Source organism: Falco naumanni, chromosome 8 (assembly GCF_017639655.2).
Source record: "Falco naumanni isolate bFalNau1 chromosome 8, bFalNau1.pat, whole genome shotgun sequence".
Taxonomy (NCBI): domain Eukaryota; kingdom Metazoa; phylum Chordata; class Aves; order Falconiformes; family Falconidae; genus Falco; species Falco naumanni.
This window is the reverse complement of record NC_054061.1, coordinates 44,884,349-44,902,437: the sequence shown is the minus strand read 5'-3', so window position 1 is coordinate 44,902,437 and position 18,089 is coordinate 44,884,349. Positions and strand designations below refer to the sequence as shown.

Here is an 18,089-nt window from a genome sequence, read left to right as displayed (position 1 = left end):
TTATTTAGACACACTGATACCAGCACAGCCATCAATATTTCAGTTTATTTTCTAGTAACAAACTCTTGAAACTGGTTTTGGTTACCATTGAAAGCTGTTATTTGCTAAATAGGTGTCAGTGATACAGCATACACAACATCTTCAGAAGCTATACTGGCCACTCATTTGCCAACACAGTCCAAAATTACTGATTTTGAAATACAAAACCCAATAATACAGTTTGAGCATTGGCCATTGGACTTCTCTGACAGCTTTTACCATGCTTCCTTTTCCCATCCACAGGTGTAAATGAAGAGGGGTAGGAACTGAGCTTCTGCTTTTAAAGTAAGATAATCGACATATGGCAAAGCAGGAGGTTTCAACTATTCAGACCTCACAAGACGTCATTTGGCAAGTGTTTCACCAGTACCTAATGAACAGGTGGGTACAGCAGGCACCTTAACTGGATGCAGTAATTGTTCAGTGCAAAGAGCTAAGGCATCAGTGGGCACTGACCTGGTGGCTGATTTACAGTAAATTAAACAATAACCACCACTATGATGACTAACGTTCAGTCTTTGCCATGACTTTTTCTAGGTGTTGGGAACATGGAAGAGAGGTCGGCTTATTTCATTCAACCCACGTGCAGGTCAGTATCTGGCACACTTGTTCCCCCTGTGCCCTGGCCCATGTAATACACATCAGGAAGAGTTAAGACAAGTGACATTCAACATTTTTGGGTTTCTAAAGACCATTGTTGGGACTGGCTCCAGCCCTGCCCATCTGGCCCTTTGCTTTTCAATGAGAAAACACAACATTTAGATCCCAAGACCTAGCTGTGAGCCCTAAGCGGTAAAGAAGGAGCTTTGGGCTTCTCTACTGCCCCATACTCCATGGTCAACACCCCAGCTACTGCTACGGGACATTTCCTGGAAGAACTGCAAGCATTCATCTCAGTAAATCACAAATTACAGAAGCTGCTTAATTCCTAAAGAGAGGATTATGCAGCCCAGTTGCACTTATAGCAGTGCCTCTCACCTCTAAATCTTGACCTCGCTCTCAGTCACTTCTCCTGATGCACACTTTACAGGTATCAGTCACCCACGTAACACCTCCCCACCTTGTACGGTGCTGCAAAGATGGGTACCGCATTGCCCATGACAGCCACTTCCCACACAGGTTGACTTTAAAAAAAAAAAAAGAATACTTCTAAACTATTTCCATCAGGTGTTCACTCACTTTGTACAGTTTATTGGACTACTACACCACCTGATTTTCTTACAGTAAGCAAAGGGTCTTTGCAAGAAATTAGGTCTCCAACTCCTTTTTCTAGGCTGAAAAGGGTTTACATAGCTCTTTTCTGCAGAGATAGTAAATCTATGAGAAGCAATAAATGTTTTGATTTCCACAAGATGAAGATAATCTAACTTGTCAGCTAAATATGATAGGCATTTCTTCACAACAGGCTTTGCTACCTTTTCTGCAAAGCTGGGCAGTAATCCATGGAATTCTCCAGGGGGACATCCCACTTGACCAATTAATAATTTGCAAACTCAACTCAGACCTTTTAGATTGCCTTGCATGATTTGTCAAACATCTACCTCAACTCTCTTTTTTTGTTGTTTTTGTTACAGGTTTGTGGTTTAAATATACAGATTTGCAATAGTATTGCACATTGGAGAGACAGACTGGTGTGGGCAGCAACCTGAGCCCATGGCTGGATCTCGCAGTTGCTCTGACAGGAGCCAGCTGCTTGCAAGTGAGGAAACGTTTCAACCAGAACACAGCTCCCAAGTACTTATTTATTTGGTGCTCTGGTTAGAGAGAAAGAGGTCCACAGAACTGACACAAGAGACAAAATTTATAAAGATATTAACTGCATAAGAAGAAAAGTTTTTGCAAAGGCTTCCCATTCAATTTCATACCAAAAAAAAAAAAAAAAAAAAAAGGTGGCTTTACTTCTCAATAAAATTTAACATGACTAGAAGACAAGGCTGAGTAGCTAGCTGTCTTGTGTCACACAAGACACAGGCATATATTGCATTCATTATGGGGAGGACTGAAAAAACAAATAAAAACCAGGCTAGTAGTAAAGCCATGCATGTAGCAAGAAGTACACATTGGTGCTATTAAGAAAAGCCAGTGACCCTGGCAGCCCCTGGTAAATCTGATGATAGTGCAGACCCATCCTGACAGTACTTCACTAAACCTGCAGATCTGCATGGGGAAACACTGAGGTCTCAATTTTACTGGCGATTTCAGCTGCAATGGCACTATTTTTCTAATTAAAAAATCAGGTCAGTGGAGTTTTTCATTAAACCTCTATCCAGATGTGATGCACGATGTAATACAAACTGTTCTGAGAATTATAAAATAGAGGCTTTTATACTCTTGCTGTCCAGCTCAATTCTGGAGCGAGTGCTGGTGCTCCCACAACTTTCTGCAGAAGCCCAGCCACAGAAACAGGCACCTTCCGCATTTGACTGTGTATCTTTGGTCTGTCTCTTGGAAGACTTTGATCCAACACCTGGATAAATTCTGGGTGAAAAACTTTGGTGCTAAAATATATGAAAGTGCGATTACAGAAGTCATGTGCATTGATAAAATCATGGCTGAGACACGTACAGGAGAAGGTCTCTCCTTTGGACTCTAAAGCAATCCCCAAATCAGCAAATCCAGTCAACTACGTGCTAAGAATCCTGCTCTAATTTTAATCATTGTAAACATGAAGTCCATTTCAATCCACCTATATGGCCTACTGCAAAGTGATGTGACTGTGAATTTGAGTTTTATGACCCTGGCCACAACTTTATAAGTCTGGGCTCCTGATTCGCATTCACTGAGCAAACAACTCCAGCAAAGTTGAACCTGATGTGGCTGCTCCCCCTGCAATGGCACGGTCGGCAGAAGCAATGTGCTTGAGTCTCCGCCGTGCCTGCTCATGGTGCAGTGGTTGGTAGTCCATCACCACCACCTGCTGCACCAGAGGGGATAGGAGAAAACCAGTGGCTTTACCCCAGCCACTCCAGCAGACTATTTTCAGCTGGTTGAACTGCCACCTGCCAACCTCCCACCGACCTGTTTGCAACCTCCAGCTGGCTCCCACAGCTGGGGATACTGTTGCAACAAAAGCTGCTGAAGTTTGTCTACCAGCTACCTTACTCTATACCTGATTTTGTGAAACAGTTTTTGCTAAAGATTTATTTGGACAAAACAGACCACAAAGGAACAAAAGCAAGACTGACTTTATCAACACTGTTTTAGAAACAGCCGCTTCTCCTGCAGTCTTTGGGTTGCTCTGCCATTAAAGTTTTGCCAGAGAACATGCATTAGTTAAGGAGAGTACTCTACAACCCAAAACTCTTAGACAATGTAACAACGCCACTCAAAAAGAAAACCTTGGGACAGAGCTGTGTAATTCTTGCTGGTACAACTCGACCTTTTTGAGGAACCAATTTACATCTTCCTAGAAGTGAATTCTTCCCGTGACCTGAGCTTCTGCTGAATTAGTGGGGTGTGCCAGAGCAAGCAATCCAGACAAGTCCCACGACTTTATTTCTTCAAGGAACACCCATTTCCTTTAATTCTCTGTCATAAGCCACATGTATGTTAATAACAATCAGTGCAGAACGACCAGCAATAGGTCAGAGAGGTGAGACCTGCCTAGTCCCCTCACATGTTAGTTCAGAAAGCACATGGCACAAGCCTCATTACCACATACCACCTCATCCACCATGCAAGGGAGCGACATGCAAAGGACCACAAACCACTGTGGGCAACACCTCATCTTGGTGTCAAACCAGGACGTCTTTGCAGGATGCCTGTCCGCTTTGTCCAGTGGAGAGGGACCTCACATCAACAGCTCCAGATGAGTTCACAAACACGCTTGAGAGCTACGAACCCAAGCAGCATACAGGCAGGTCTGCGGTGACCACACCAACTATTACATAAAGCATTTTTATGTAATAAAACCATTTTTACAACTTGTGGAAGGAGGTTAGGAGCTCATTATTGCTTTTTTCCAACTCCATCTTCACCTGTGTCTATCATAAAATCCGAGGCTGAACTGCTGGAATTTATGTGAAAAACGAACAATTTCTTTGACATATTCCTTCAATGTTTTGCCAAATCTGTTGACTTTCATAATTTAAAAAATATATAAGGCAGGACCTAATTTCAGTTTATGTATAACTAAACATGGAACAGATAATCTGAGAAGTGTACATGTTCCTTTAGGTAACATCTGATATGTCATAAGTATTAATGTATAAATTTAGATCATGTTCATTACTGCAATAGTCCTTCACAGTTCAAAATAAGCTTGATCTAAAATTGAAACACAGCTTTAAACAGGTATTTTAACCATAAATACCTGAAAGTAATCATCTTTAAAATGGTAAGCTGGAGACTTTATACAGCTGGTTAGAGTGCCTGTTTATCATCTAAATTCGAAACAGAACAGCGCGACTTTCAAAAACACTCATGAAAGTTTTCTCAGTCTGCACACTACAAAGTATGCCTGCCAAAAGACCTCTGAGGAGCTCTGAAGAGGCCTTTATTCCCGTTTCTAAGGCTTCCATGCAGCAGGGCAGTCTGTTAAACATTCGGTTTCCAACATTTTCCTCTTTGTTCAGAAATTAAGTAAAGGGAAAGACATCTACTGATTTGGAAAGGACCACGACTCTAAAAGGAGAGCTCCACAGGGTATAAGTCATTTAATGAAATAAACAAACAAACTTTCCATATTTTGTTTCTATGTCATAAAACATTTCCAGATTGCTATTCACTAAAATAATGTTTTTAATATGAACTATCTTAAAGGAATTAAGAAAAAATAATAACTCTAAATTCCCTTGCCCAGGAACATCTGTAGTAACTACCTCTGAGGAACAGCCAAGTTATCATACGGACAAAGCCCTCTGCCAATTAACAGTTCAATTTGTAAATATTACCTTAAATGATTTCTCCTAGATCCTTTCAAAAACATAGCAAGATAATCCAATAACTAAGACAAAATAAAAGAATCTTGACACTTCTATCATACTAAGCATAGCTTATGTATTTTTATATATATATGTAAATATATTAAAAATATAAATATTTTATATATATATATATACACACTGTATTTTTCCGACTGAATTTCATCCAATAAACTGCAAGACCTTACTCTTTGGTATATGAATTTTCATGCCTACTCTCTCCTACAATTAAAACATGACATGCTCTGGTTATGTGACACACCTTATAAAGTGGACTGCACTCAGGTAATCTATTTAAGATGGAGCATTTGTTTCCTTGACATCTCTAACCCAATGTGGTAAACTAAGATTGAGGCCAAAGCGAGTATTTTATCATCCAAGCTGGACAGACTATATGGTGCTGATACATAATAAACAAATGCAGTTGTTTTCAACCTGTGATATGAGGAAACCTGGGAATTTGATGGCCCCACCCAAAGACTGTGAAAATAATATTTTTTTTTAGAAAACAAGTTCATTATCAATTTGTTTCAGCTCCCTACATGGGAGTCCACACTGCCACTGGAAGACGCTTAGAAAAACCCATGCTCAAAAAGCTTGAAGATCATTGAACAAACAGGTCACAGGCAGGGAGGTCTCCTCTCAAGCATAGGGCAGCACTGTTCCCTCCGCGGATGTTTCTGCCTGTCTGACAGTGGATCGCTCGGCTGTTTATCGGAGCGGCGCCATGGGGAAGGACACTGTGCCGTGCAGTGCTGGCTGGCAGCAGGTGCCCAGGGCTGGGCTCGCCAGAGCAGGAGCGCAGGGGGACGCTTGGGCACAGGGATGACTGAAGTGAGGGATGGGGAGATGAAGGGCTGAAGAAATCTGGGCAACATGGCAAGAGCCGCTCACAGAAGCGGCACAAAGAACAGGAGCTTTGGTGAAAACTGCAGAGATCGACAGAAAGGTTCAGGGAGAGAAAAGTTACGGAAGTTCACACCGAAGCGTAAGAAGGGACAGTAGAAGCATTTGGCAAAACAGAAGAAGGCAGAAGACCTGGGAATTTGGCAAACAAACCCCAACACGTATAAAGAGGGTAAGAAATGACCAATTGAGAAGAAGCCCTGATTATAACAACCACCTGATTTTCAAGTTTTGAAACAGTTCATTTCAAAACATTTTTCTGGAGTCTGTTCTCACTCTAGATAACACCAAAGACCAGTGGTGTGATCTGAACTGCTGAATACAAAATATGAGTGACTTTTCCTAAAAGAAAACTAGAACTTTACTTCATACAGTGCCTTTCATACTTACTGTGTAACAAACTGCTTTAAATACTGGCAGGCAAACAGCCATTATGCACTCAAGAGCTCATACATAATAATACTTAGCATTTTTATAGTGCTTTTCATCTTCAAAGTGCTTTACAAACAACTCATTAATCTCAACCAACGCACCTGCAAGGTAGATAAATATCTGCTTAGTAGGTGGAGAAAGACACAGAAAGTTCAATGGCTTATCCAAGGCCACACACCCCACTAGCCCCAAACTCCCTAGCTCCTGGCTCCTAGCCCCATGAAGGGCCTGAGATCATGCCATCTCTTCAGCCACAGAGCCGTAGGGAGAACTCCTCTCCCTGCAAGAAGGGCAGCGGCAGACCAGCAGGAGAGCCTCCCGTTTCAGAAGTAGGTGGGTTCCCAAGCACTGCTAGCCAGCCCCTTCCCCTCTCCCTTACTTATTTTGCAAACCACTGCACAGTCTCTAGAGCAGGAGATTCCTACAATTCGGACAACAGAAACCTGAAGCCTGTGGCTTCAGAGTACCGCCACAATGCAAGAAAACGACTTCAGCTTCATGCCTCAGGCTTCCTCTATGAAAAACTTGGAATGAATTTTATCTAGCAAGAACAGTAACTCACTCCCCTGCTGGTGACTGGAAGAAAAATCATCTTAATATGATTCTACTGTATGATTGCACTTTTACCTTTTTGAGGTTTAAAAAGATCTGATATGATTTATTTTTCCATGCCTTTTTTTAAAACAACCCTCAGAAATACCAGGAATGTCAAACCTGGAGCAGACAAGAAGCCTGGAAGATGTGAACAATACAATACCTGTACTGTGCTACAGCAGACCTTATATTCTCTTCCACAGAGAAAAAGAATAATGAATTTTTAGTAAAGACATCTTTATTTCAGATGTTTATTAGTCACTAGACTTAAATAAGTAAGTTTTTCTCTGTTCAGCCTTCACATCCATGAACCCAGAGCTTTACAAGTTCTCCAGCTACTTCAGTTCCTTGCAGGGTAAACAGCTCATATTTGAAAAATAAGTAAGTCAGACAAACTGTTACAGTAACAGAAAAACAAACAATAGCTGAAGGCAAATTTCCCCACACTTTTCCTTAAGAGATTAAGGAAAAGTCTCTCTACAAGTAATGGTATAACACGCCAGTTAGGTAAACATGAGCAGTAAAAGATAAATGAACAGCAGCAAAAATGTATGGAGCTGAAAGAGTAGTAGATTCTGCCTGCTTGTCCAGTCGATCTGGACATAAAAGCAGCTTTTAGTTACTCTTCCCCATCTGAACTTTTTAAATTTACAGAAGGAAAAAACCTACCAAGGTCATACAATCCAATACAACATGAAAAAAACAGTTCTTGATCATTAAGCACAAACTACATGTTCCCCACATGTAGAAAAATTTTAAGATAATTATTTCATTGCTTTAAAGTGGGCTTGTGTCTGACTGCCAGCTCCATGCTTTTTAAAAAAACTATGTCAAATTTACAACTCCTGATGAAAATAAAGGCATACGAGAGCAAACTAAAAATAAAACATACAGGAAATGCAATTAAATTTAATTACATTGAACACTAACATTCACTCTGCAATCATTAAAAAATTCTAAAAACATTTTCTAAATAAAAAATCCACTATGATAATATTCTGCAGCTAAAATAATATATGATGTCTATATAATGCAGCTTTTCCAACAGAATGAAACGGATTAAAGAGAAATATGCAAGAACAAAATTAAAATACAAATTGTATCCACTAAACTCTGGAAGCATAAAAATGATGGTGTAGTAAAAAACCCAGCAACACAGAAACAATAGTGCTGCAACATTTTTCATTAATTTGTTTAGTAACTTGTCACTTTATTTGTAAGCAATTAATCAAGGGATGTCAGAGTAACTTCTGTCACTGCCTGTGCTCCTGCTCTTCACTGCTGCTGTTTTCAGTCTGGGTTTAAAAGAATCTTTTTTCCTAATTATCAACAAACTAATACCTGGTTTTACTGGTGGTGAGGTATGCTACCCATCAGTACAAGGCAATACTATGTAAAAACAACAAAGAAAACGAAAAAAGCAGGAGGCAAGGCCTGAACACAGTTTTCTTTCAATTCCCTTGGAAATTGTGGTACTACAGGTCTTGGATTCCAGGGAAGAGGGGATCATGTTCATCAGTTACAGCAGCTCCTCTGGGCCTAAGTCCAGGTAGACTGCTTGTCTAAACTTGATGAAATATTGGCGCCATCAGGTAACAGCAGTGGTCAGGGAGACTCCAGAAATATGTAACTGAAAACTAAAAAATGAAATTAAAACACTGCTGTAGCCAAACAGCCTCTTTCTAAAGGATGAAATAACTGTAAGGCAGAGAATACACAGTGTACAGATTGCTCCTTGTACATGTTCTCTAGCTTTTTCACATACGTATATGAAAGACGAGGCACACAAGTGTATTTTAACAAACATTGATTTAAAATGGAAATACTTTGGAAAGAAACCACTGTGACAAACACACACAGCTTCAACAGGCACAATATAAAAAAAAACCAAACAACAATTGCCCTGTAATCCATTCCCCCTTCCACTTCATTACTTCAAAATATTTTCAAATTAAATTTTAATGCTCATAAATATTGCTAGATCAACAGTAGTGCGATGTGGTGTTTAGAAGCACTGCCAGCTACCCAGGGTTGGCACATCATCATGTCAAACTGTCAAAGAGAAGAAGAGGCAGCAACTCTGTCTCACCAGATGTGCATTTCCAAGTACTTTAGGAATGTGCCTGGGAGCAGGGGAGAAGGAAGGAGGAATGAGAGAAAAAAAAAAAGAAAAGAAAATTACACAATCCTGAATTAAGAAGATCATTGTGACTAGGGGTCCTACAGGTGGTTTTAGCAGAGAAAAGGCCTTTTACAGACTGCATATGTGATCAAACATTACTTCGAAATCATAGTTTGCGGTAGACCAGTAGAACTGTCACTGAAGAATGCGCAAAAGCTCCTAAGCTTTCAATTCAGTTTTCTCATGATTTGCAACTGTCACAGCCAGATCATGTCTAGTCTAGTATGTCTGAATATCATGGAAAGGAAAACCAGCTTAGATTTCATGACACAGACCTCTGCTACAGCTTTAGCACCTGAAGAGCTTCAAAACCAGTAGTAGGTCTTCAAGGTGACTTTGACAGAAACTCAGGTCTCTTCAGAATAAAAACCAAAAATACCATGACACTACAGAAGTATTTTTTGGTAGCCTCAATCTTACATGCAAACTCTACCTATACGTAGAAAACCATGCAAGAAATGAGGGGAAGCATGCCAGACCAGCTCAGTTCAGTTTCCCCTGCACAGCTAGAGAACATCCACAACACAAAATTCCCAGCACTTACAGACATGTGGTATGTTTTTTTATGTGCTTGTTCAATTCAGCTTCAGGTCTAGGTAGGGTAATTCAGTGCAAAAGCTTGAGTAAAAAGAATACATTATCTAAATCTAGAAAGCTACTTCATGCATGTCCACTGTTAAACCGTGCATTAGGCTGGCAGCTTAAGAGCAGCAGGCATTAGGGCAGCCTCAGGCCCCGTTTCATCCTACTGATGCCACACTGCCACAAGATCCTCCACAAATTACTCCCTCAGCACTGCAGTTTCTCCATCCATCAGCTAGTGCTCACCATTTCAGCCCCTTTTGTCTGCCATAGCTACCCGTGCTACAAGCTCTTGGAGGCAAAAAAAATGTTACACTATGTGTTCACAGGGCATCTGATCCTGTGATTTTGGACAATGGAGTTATTTGCTCTAAAATACAATATAACTCACAATCTGAAGTCCAGAATTTCTTTAGGGATAACTCAGTCCTTCATTCTTTCTCTTCAAATGCTATATATTACAAAACAAGCTTAGCAACCACCAGACAGCTGTGATACACTCTACCACTCTTCCAGATGTTTTAAATAACAGAACATGCAAGGACGAAGAAGGCAGGGACCTCACTTGTAGTTTGATCCTGTACATAGGCTTGGCAGGGTCATCTTCTGGTGCAGATTTTAAGAGCCTGTATTTTTTTTTTTCTTTAATTTAATCCCTAGGGATTATGGTGTCCTTTGTTTCATTGATTTGCTGTATGAATACAGAGGATGTTAAATCAGTCATTGGGTTCTTTGCAGGGCAACACTAAGATCTGCGTATTGGTTAACACTGCATTTGTGAGATTGAAGAGACCTACCCCTTCAGGAAGAGACAAAGTTTGTCCAAAGCCAGCACTGAACTGCATACCTGGAATTAAAATCACAGGTGTGACTTTCTGTTTCAGACTTTCCACCCTATTACACTGTATTACATTGAGCCTTTGTTTCTATACCTGAAGCCAGGTAAGGAAATGACAGATGAGGACAACAGCCTCTGGCAGGCAATACAAAGTTGTGCATGCAAACAGGGAGTGCTCCTTGCACATGGACATCCCCACGTCTAACTCTGAAGACCGAGTGAGCACAATAAAACCCACTTTGGAAACACAGCAGCAAGCAAAGTCCCTGTGATGGGGCATCCCAGTTTCTTGGCAGAGGCTTTCCCAGAGCTTTCTGGTACTTTTCCTTCAGAGTCAGTAGCCTACGCATGCAGCTGGACACAGCCCTTAACAGAATCACCACACCAAGCTGGTAAGCTGCTGCAGATGGTTGGAAAAGTTTCAGAGTTCTGCGATGGGAATGGAAAGAGGAAGCAGCTCGTTTCTGCTTAAGGAAAGGTCCAGGCCATCTTTAAGGAAAACTTTACAGAATGAAAAATGACACATGTAAAATACATTTCCAAAGAAGTTCAGTTTTGCTTGAAGGCTTACAGCTAGGCCTACCTCATGTAACTTCTGGTATCTAAAAACCTACCTGTCCAACATATTTACCACAGACTAAGTCCTGGCAGATAAAGGACACTGCCTGGACCTGGCCACCCAAGATACAAGGCACACAAAGCAGAGAAAGCATCAGAAAAAGGCTGAAACTAAGTACTCTTGTCAAGAATTTTGTCTCTACTTGGATTTTAGTTGTAACTGCGATGGTGCCTCTCCAGCACCAGGTTCTACAAACAAGACAAGACTTTTCAGGTGCTGGAACAAATGGCTGCATTAGCAGGCGTGAGTCAGTAAAGCTGGTGATGTGGCAGAAAATGTTGAGTTTCAGCAGCTAGCCAGTAATTAAAAACACTCAGATAATGCGTAATGTCACTTACACAGATCACTTACATGTAAGTGCACATGAAAACGCTGCTGCTTTATAAGCCACCTTCCCTCCTGCCTCAAACCTGACCAGGGAGCTGCCAGCCGAACACAGCCTCCCCTGCAGCGCCTGGTTTTCAGGCAGATCAACAAGTCGATCCAATTCACGCCATGGCTGGACATCTGCTGGTGACTTCCCTTCACTTAAAGGCACTCTTAGCTAATGCTGATTAAGAAACCTAAGCTCACGGTGAAAGCACACCCTACAAATCCACCCACAGCCAGCAGTGATAGATCTTGTCAGAACAAAGGCGCTGTGTGCTGCCAACAATACATTACCTCTCAACTGAAAGAGGAGAACAATTAAACACTTTATTGAAAGGGGAATATTTTTCCTCTTGTGCCTCAAACCATAAAAGTGCATGTCTCCCCCAGAGTTACTCATTGCTGCACTGTTGAAATGGGAATAATTCCTCATCTGCCTGATTCTTTTCAAGACAGGGATGAAACTACCTTAGGATCATTTGAAAAACGTTAAAAGTGTACTAAAATCAAATGGTTTGAACTTCCACCATGCATCATTTGCAGCTGATAAGGCTAATGTTAAATTCTGGAGACATGAGTCTGTCTACAAATTAATGGAAAATGTGAATTAATATTGTTCTTCCAGCTAATTGCCCAGCTCATATATTGCACAGTGCAGCCAAGCATCATCTGATCTCAAAAACCCTCTTGCAAAAATTTTCAATCACTTTTTCTCATTTGCCAAAAAAACTCAGAATTACAGGACAATCAGTCTGTAATATCAGGAAATCTTTAGTCAAGTCTCCCCAAAACTGTTATCTGTATATGCTATGGTTAATTTTTTTTTAAAATGTTAGCTTTTGAATGTTACCATAAATAAGGATTAATTTTTTGAGTTGTACATTTCAAAGTTTCTTTTTAATGGTGACGAAGACACGGATGAAGAGATACTTTTAACATATGAATATTAATAGTGCAAGAAGATTTTTATGGTTCATTCTTAACAGGAGAATAATCTTATCTATGTTGAGGTTTATGGTTAAATACACTTATCAAAGGACAAGCTACAACAACTTTTAACAAATAAATGTAACTCTTATTCCAAAACACATCAGAAAGATGGAAACAGATTGATTCAGTAGCATATAGCAGTTCAAGAATCTGGCACACATGTTTTATCTCAGCAAAAAAGAAAACTACCTTGTTTTGAGCCCTTCTTTCACTTCCTCTTAAAAATACCGAAAACTCTGCATTTCATGAGGCTATGAGCATTATCAAAGGCTGCAGACTAACAAAACACAAGATACGGACCATGTGTATCAGAAATACTGCTTAGTAAAAAACTCAGTGAAGTTTTTATGGATAACTCAAGAGAAAGAAGTCTTGTATTAAACAGTCATTAATGTTCCATCTCCTGACCCAAATTCACTCAATTTCTTAAGCTGGCTTGAATGTTTTATGTCAGCTCCAGTTACAATGCAGGAGTGAAAATCCCCAGGTTCCCATTTGGACAGAATGCCCAAACTGGCTAAATATTTATAAGGATAAAGACTGACTACAAATTAAGGTTAAGGTAATGGAAATTACATGTCCCTAAAATACAGTCCAGTACCTTAATTTTCACAGGGGTGTCCCCTGCTTCCGTGAGGACCAGTAGGCACCCTCAGTCGCATTCATGAAACAAAGCTGGGCACAGGTGGTTGATCAATTCTGGATAACACACTAGTAAAAGGAATATAAAATGAAAGGAAACTAAGCACACTGTGGGAAAGATGCCTCAACTCAGTTGTGTTACCGATTCTGCTAACTATTCAGAAGGACGCTAGATTCTCTGTGGCAGGCTGTGTGGGTGAGGTGGTGACATGCCAGCAATTCCAGGTTCCTGCCTACAGAAGTAAGTTAGTGACAGCAACAAGGTATCAGAAAAGGCTGAAAAAAAGATTGCCAGGGAGTGGAGACAGTCCTCTCCCCTTGCAGGTGGTGGAATAGGCAATGGTTTTGGATAGATATGACTCAGTAAAGTAACTGATTTGATCTTGACCACGTTTTTGGAAATCAAAAAGCCATGGAAATGGAGATTTGAAGATATTTACAGCAGGCACTTTATTTACCCACCTCCCAGCTGGAGACTCCACAGCACACTTCTGTACACTAACATGCAGAGTTCAACCTATAATGATAATTTAAAAGTTGACTATCAGTTTTACCATCTTGAATGGCAAAGCCATGTCTGACCACAAAGAAAACCACTATGTAAATATATATATATATATATATATATATGCACTGTAACTGAACAATGTAAACCAAATCACTTCATATTGCTTCACTCATTTGTTATACCTTCTTCAATTAGTCCACTTCTCTGCAGGGTTCAAACTAATATTTCTAACTTCTGCAATGCTTCTGAATAGTTTGATGATTTTCATATAAATACCCTGCTGGAGAAGAGTTTATTATTCCCCCGAAATATTCAATCTTGCCTAGACTAACTATGAAGTACAGACAATACTCAACCACGCATTACTGAGAAGACCTGTGAACCAAACTTGTGATTTATACAGCCCAAATAAGAATGCTCTGTAACAACAAATAAATAAAAAAAAGACAAAAAGACAAAAAAGACAAAAAGACTGGTTTCTAATAAGACTCAGCACTTCTAGGCAAACTTGTTTGAGGCTTTGAAGCTGTACTGCAAAAAAATAAAATTCCTGCTTTTTTAGAGGAAGGTTTAAAAACACATTTATGGATCTCCTCTTCATTTTACTACTGAGGGGAAAAGAGTACCATTCAGAAAAAAATTTGAAACCAGTAATTTCTAAAGGGGTTTGCAGAAGAAAAATATCTCACAAGATCTCACACACTGTGGTCTTGGAGACAGCTACACCTTCTATCTGAAAGCAGTTTCCAGGTTTATCGGTACCTGTTTAGAAGCCTGCATACGAATTCCCAGTTCCACAAGGGGCTTAACTAGCCAGTGTACAAGCAAAAAGCCTGAGAACAGACTACGTATCTAAGAGATGTATCATACACTGTCAGTCTACAGTGACTTAACTTTAAAAGTCTGGCCAATAATACATCACATAGATTATTATAGAATACTTATTCATTGTTAGAGATAGGGAAGCAAGATCAGAAATCAGTTGTATCAGTAACTCATTTTACAAGGGATGTCTTCTCACCAATTATTTTTGTGTGGCTCAAAGCCTTGAAACTTCATTACAAGAAAGCAGGTGCTTCTACTCTACAGTAATTTACTTGCCTAAAATGAATAAATCAATAGGACACTACTATGCCTTAAACCATCTGAGCTGACTTTGTAGACATGCAGTTCTTTGATGTCTTCTCCTTTATCTTATTACCAATGAAGTATCACAGATGCAATTATTGCAATAACTGAAAATGTCATAATATGTAATTAGACCATTTACAAGCCAATGAATCACCATATAATCCGTACTATTCCCAGGTACCAACCATGACATGACACACCGAGTTGATGTGCCCATGTTTGGGATGTTCCTTGGTTTTCTTTTACAAAACGGTAAACACAATTCACACTTCTATGCAATACCTGTAAAATTATTTTCAAATACTCTTCAAGTATTTGAAGACTGGTGGCAGCTAAAATGCAGTTCAAGACACTTCAAGGCTTCTCTGAAATGCCGTGTTTGAGCACACAAAATTTCACAAAGGTTTGTGCAAGCCACTCACACTCTTACAAAGTTGTGTACCTTCTCCTTAGGTTGACAGTGTTGCAATTCTGCCACTAGCAAGGCAGAGACCATTCAAACAAATTCCCAATATGCCTGCTGAAAAGGTACAAACTGTCATTTTTAACTTCCTAGTATTTTTCATTCAACTTATTTTCTTTTTCAAATACAATAAACATTTTTTTAGGCTAGCCTAAGTCCTTCTGATAAGCGGAGGTAGTATTTAACCAGTATAAAAACTTCCCAGATCTTTGCTGTTCAAATGCACTTAACTAGAAACAGTTCCACAACAAAGAAAACTTTCCTTTCATGATTTATAAAAACATGACATCAGAAATATGAAAAAAATATCACAAAAGAGGCTACAAAAAAGTAATTTTTGCTCAATTTAGGTAGAACAGATTCCCTTAGGTGAACAAAATCTAATTTAAATTACTTCTGTCTTTCAGTATTTGCAAATTAAATTATACTCAACTGTCCAATTCAGGGAAAATTTGGTTTAGTTTAATCAGTCCTGTCTGAACTATGACAGTTTTGCTTTTTCAATTTCTAGAAAAGTATATCCACTAGGGGAAGCTGAACAAGGTTTGATGCCTAAACGGAAGGTATGAAGGCTTAACAAATTTAAATGGCTTGGTTCTTTTAACTGGATGACAGCCGTTGGGTTTCTAGGTGTGTCTGGGGCTGGAGGTGGTGGCAGGGCATGGACACCCGACCAAACAATATCCAGAACAAAAAGGCTGCAGACACAGAACTGCTGAAGCAAATAATGAACAGCTCTATGAAGCTGCATGCTAAATTTAAATTCATTTGAGATTCAAACCCAAAAGATCATTTTTTGTATGGTACCATATATCAAGAAATTTGATTCCCTTCCACACACTTCCACACATGTGAAAGAGTGAAGGTTTTGACAGCTGTTAGAAATAAAACAAATAGGAGACTGAAAGCCAAATGTTGCAACTCTTCCCAGAGTTCAGCTGATGCTCAGATTCTAAGAGTCTGGTCAAACTGAAATTTCCTTATAGATATGAGCCTTCACCACTGGAAAAAAAAAAAAAGTTATATGGCACTTCTGCCCTGCAAAATTCAGGATTAACTATGAAGAAGAGGCCTTTACATTTTCCAATGTTTTTCAAGACTATTGGGACAGAATGAAAAAGTACAGCGTAAGATCCGAATCAGTAACATAAGAAATGGGATTGAAACTTTGTTACACCAGCTGTAAAGCACTGCAATATCAGGCTTCAGCTGACAGCAGCGTTCAGTTTGATGTTTACGTTGAAACTAATCTGGGATCACTCCATCCCCTATTACTACATGAAGTATTCAACAGCCTTAGAAAAAATATTATGGTACAAGTCTTTCATCAAGATCATTGTGAGGTATTTCCTTCCGTTCACACATTTGATTTTCACAACGGGAGCTAAAAAGAAACACAGAACGCTACAGCCCAGCGGGCTCACCGTGGTACCCAACAGGAGACTGCAAAGCAGCGGGGAAGGAACGGGAGGTAAATAACACCGCGTCAGAAAGTTTATTTTGTGCAAAACTTCCAGCAAAGTGCAACATCTCGTACAACTGCTCTTATGCACCAGTAAGTCAGTAAGACACACGGGAGCGAAGGTTGCGGGGTAGGAAAGGGGCCCTTGGGCGGCCCTGGGAGCACGGGGGGTGCCGGCCCGGCAGCCTCCCGCACACTGCCCCCCCGCACCGGCACCACTCCGCAGCTGCGCGGGCTGCTAGAAAACGCCGCGCACGCGTATGCCGGGCCACTGCTCCTGTCACACTCCACACGGTAACAGCAGAAACTGGCGCAGCAAAACTCGAGCAGGTCACCGGCCCGTCGCGGGGCTGCCCGGCCCTGCCCCGGCCCGGCCCCACAGGCAGCAGCGGCGCCGGGCGGGAAGGGCGGCCGGAGGGCAAAGCGCCGCGCCGGGCCCGCGCCTCCCCCTCCCCCCCGCCCCACCGCGCCGCGGCGGCGGCGCGCACTCACCTCCGCGCCGCAGCACGTTGACGGCGGCTCTGGGCGCCGCCATCTTGCCCGTGTGAGGCGGGGTCACGTGGCGGGCGGCGGGCCGGGAGCGGGGGGCAGCCCTGGCCGCCTGGCGCCGGGCGGCTGCTGGGGGCAGCGGGGCGGCCGGGGCCGCCTGAGACGGAGGCGGGTCCCGGCAGGTGAGCGCCGCCCGCTCCTTCCCTCAGCGGGGGCGTCGTCCGAGCGCTGCCGCCGCCGTGCAGACCTCGCCCGCTGCCCCCGTGGTCCTGGCGGGGCGCAGCTCGTCCCCCGGCGGGCTCGGGCCCGGCTGCCCCTGGGCTGTGGCGATGGGGCGGGAGCGCCCCCTTCCCGCCTTCCCGCCCTCCAGCCCTCCCGCGGCGGGGCGCCGTGGGGTAGGGCGCGCTGTGCCGTGGGGCTCGCCCGGCGGCGCCGGCGGGTGACAGCGTTCGCGTCCTGCCCTACGGTGGGACGCGGGGCGGCCTTCAGGCGGTTCCCCTGCCGTAGTGCTGAGGTGCCCTGCTGTGCAGTCCGGTCCCGCTCGGCTTTGTGACACACCTGGCCGGCTGGGACACTGCTCCGCACCAGCCAGAGGCATGGCAGCGCCACTGCGCTTCCCAGAGCGCGGCTCAGGCTCGCAACAGTCGCAACCATATTGGAGCTACCTCATGATTTACACACACACACCCCCCTACCTTTTTTTTTTTTAAATTATTTTTTTTGTACTTTCGTGAATAAAAACATGAACTACTATTTATGAACTAAGTTCTTATTTGTTGTAAAGGCCTATGCAGAATCTGAAGGCTAAAGCTTGAACCCTAAACTCAAGTATTTTTCTAGCTCAACTCATCATTTCATCTGCATAGCCAACCATTGTGTGTTTAGAAAAGATCTAAAAGCACAAACTTTTCAGTAGAGCAG

The 18,089-nt window shown here is 41.9% G+C and overlaps 1 protein-coding gene across 4 annotated transcripts in view; it reads right to left on the bottom strand.

Moving 5' to 3' along the window:
• METAP1D (methionyl aminopeptidase type 1D, mitochondrial) overlaps nt 1-17,426 on the bottom strand; it is a 49,508-nt gene extending 32,082 nt beyond the window's left edge. The window contains exons 1-2 of one of the 4 annotated variants that reach the window (XM_040604413.1): nt 17,172-17,261; nt 13,578-13,632 (exon numbers count right to left, since the gene is read on the bottom strand). In XM_040604413.1, the coding sequence (XP_040460347.1) occupies nt 13,578-13,620 (43 nt within the window). In that variant the 5' untranslated portion in view covers nt 13,621-13,632; nt 17,172-17,261. Of the gene's footprint in view, nt 1-13,577; nt 13,633-17,171 lie in introns of those variants that run through there. The other 3 variants (XM_040604414.1, XM_040604415.1, XM_040604416.1) reach the window with 3 other exon arrangements.
• Between the last annotated feature and the right edge of the window lie 663 nt (nt 17,427-18,089).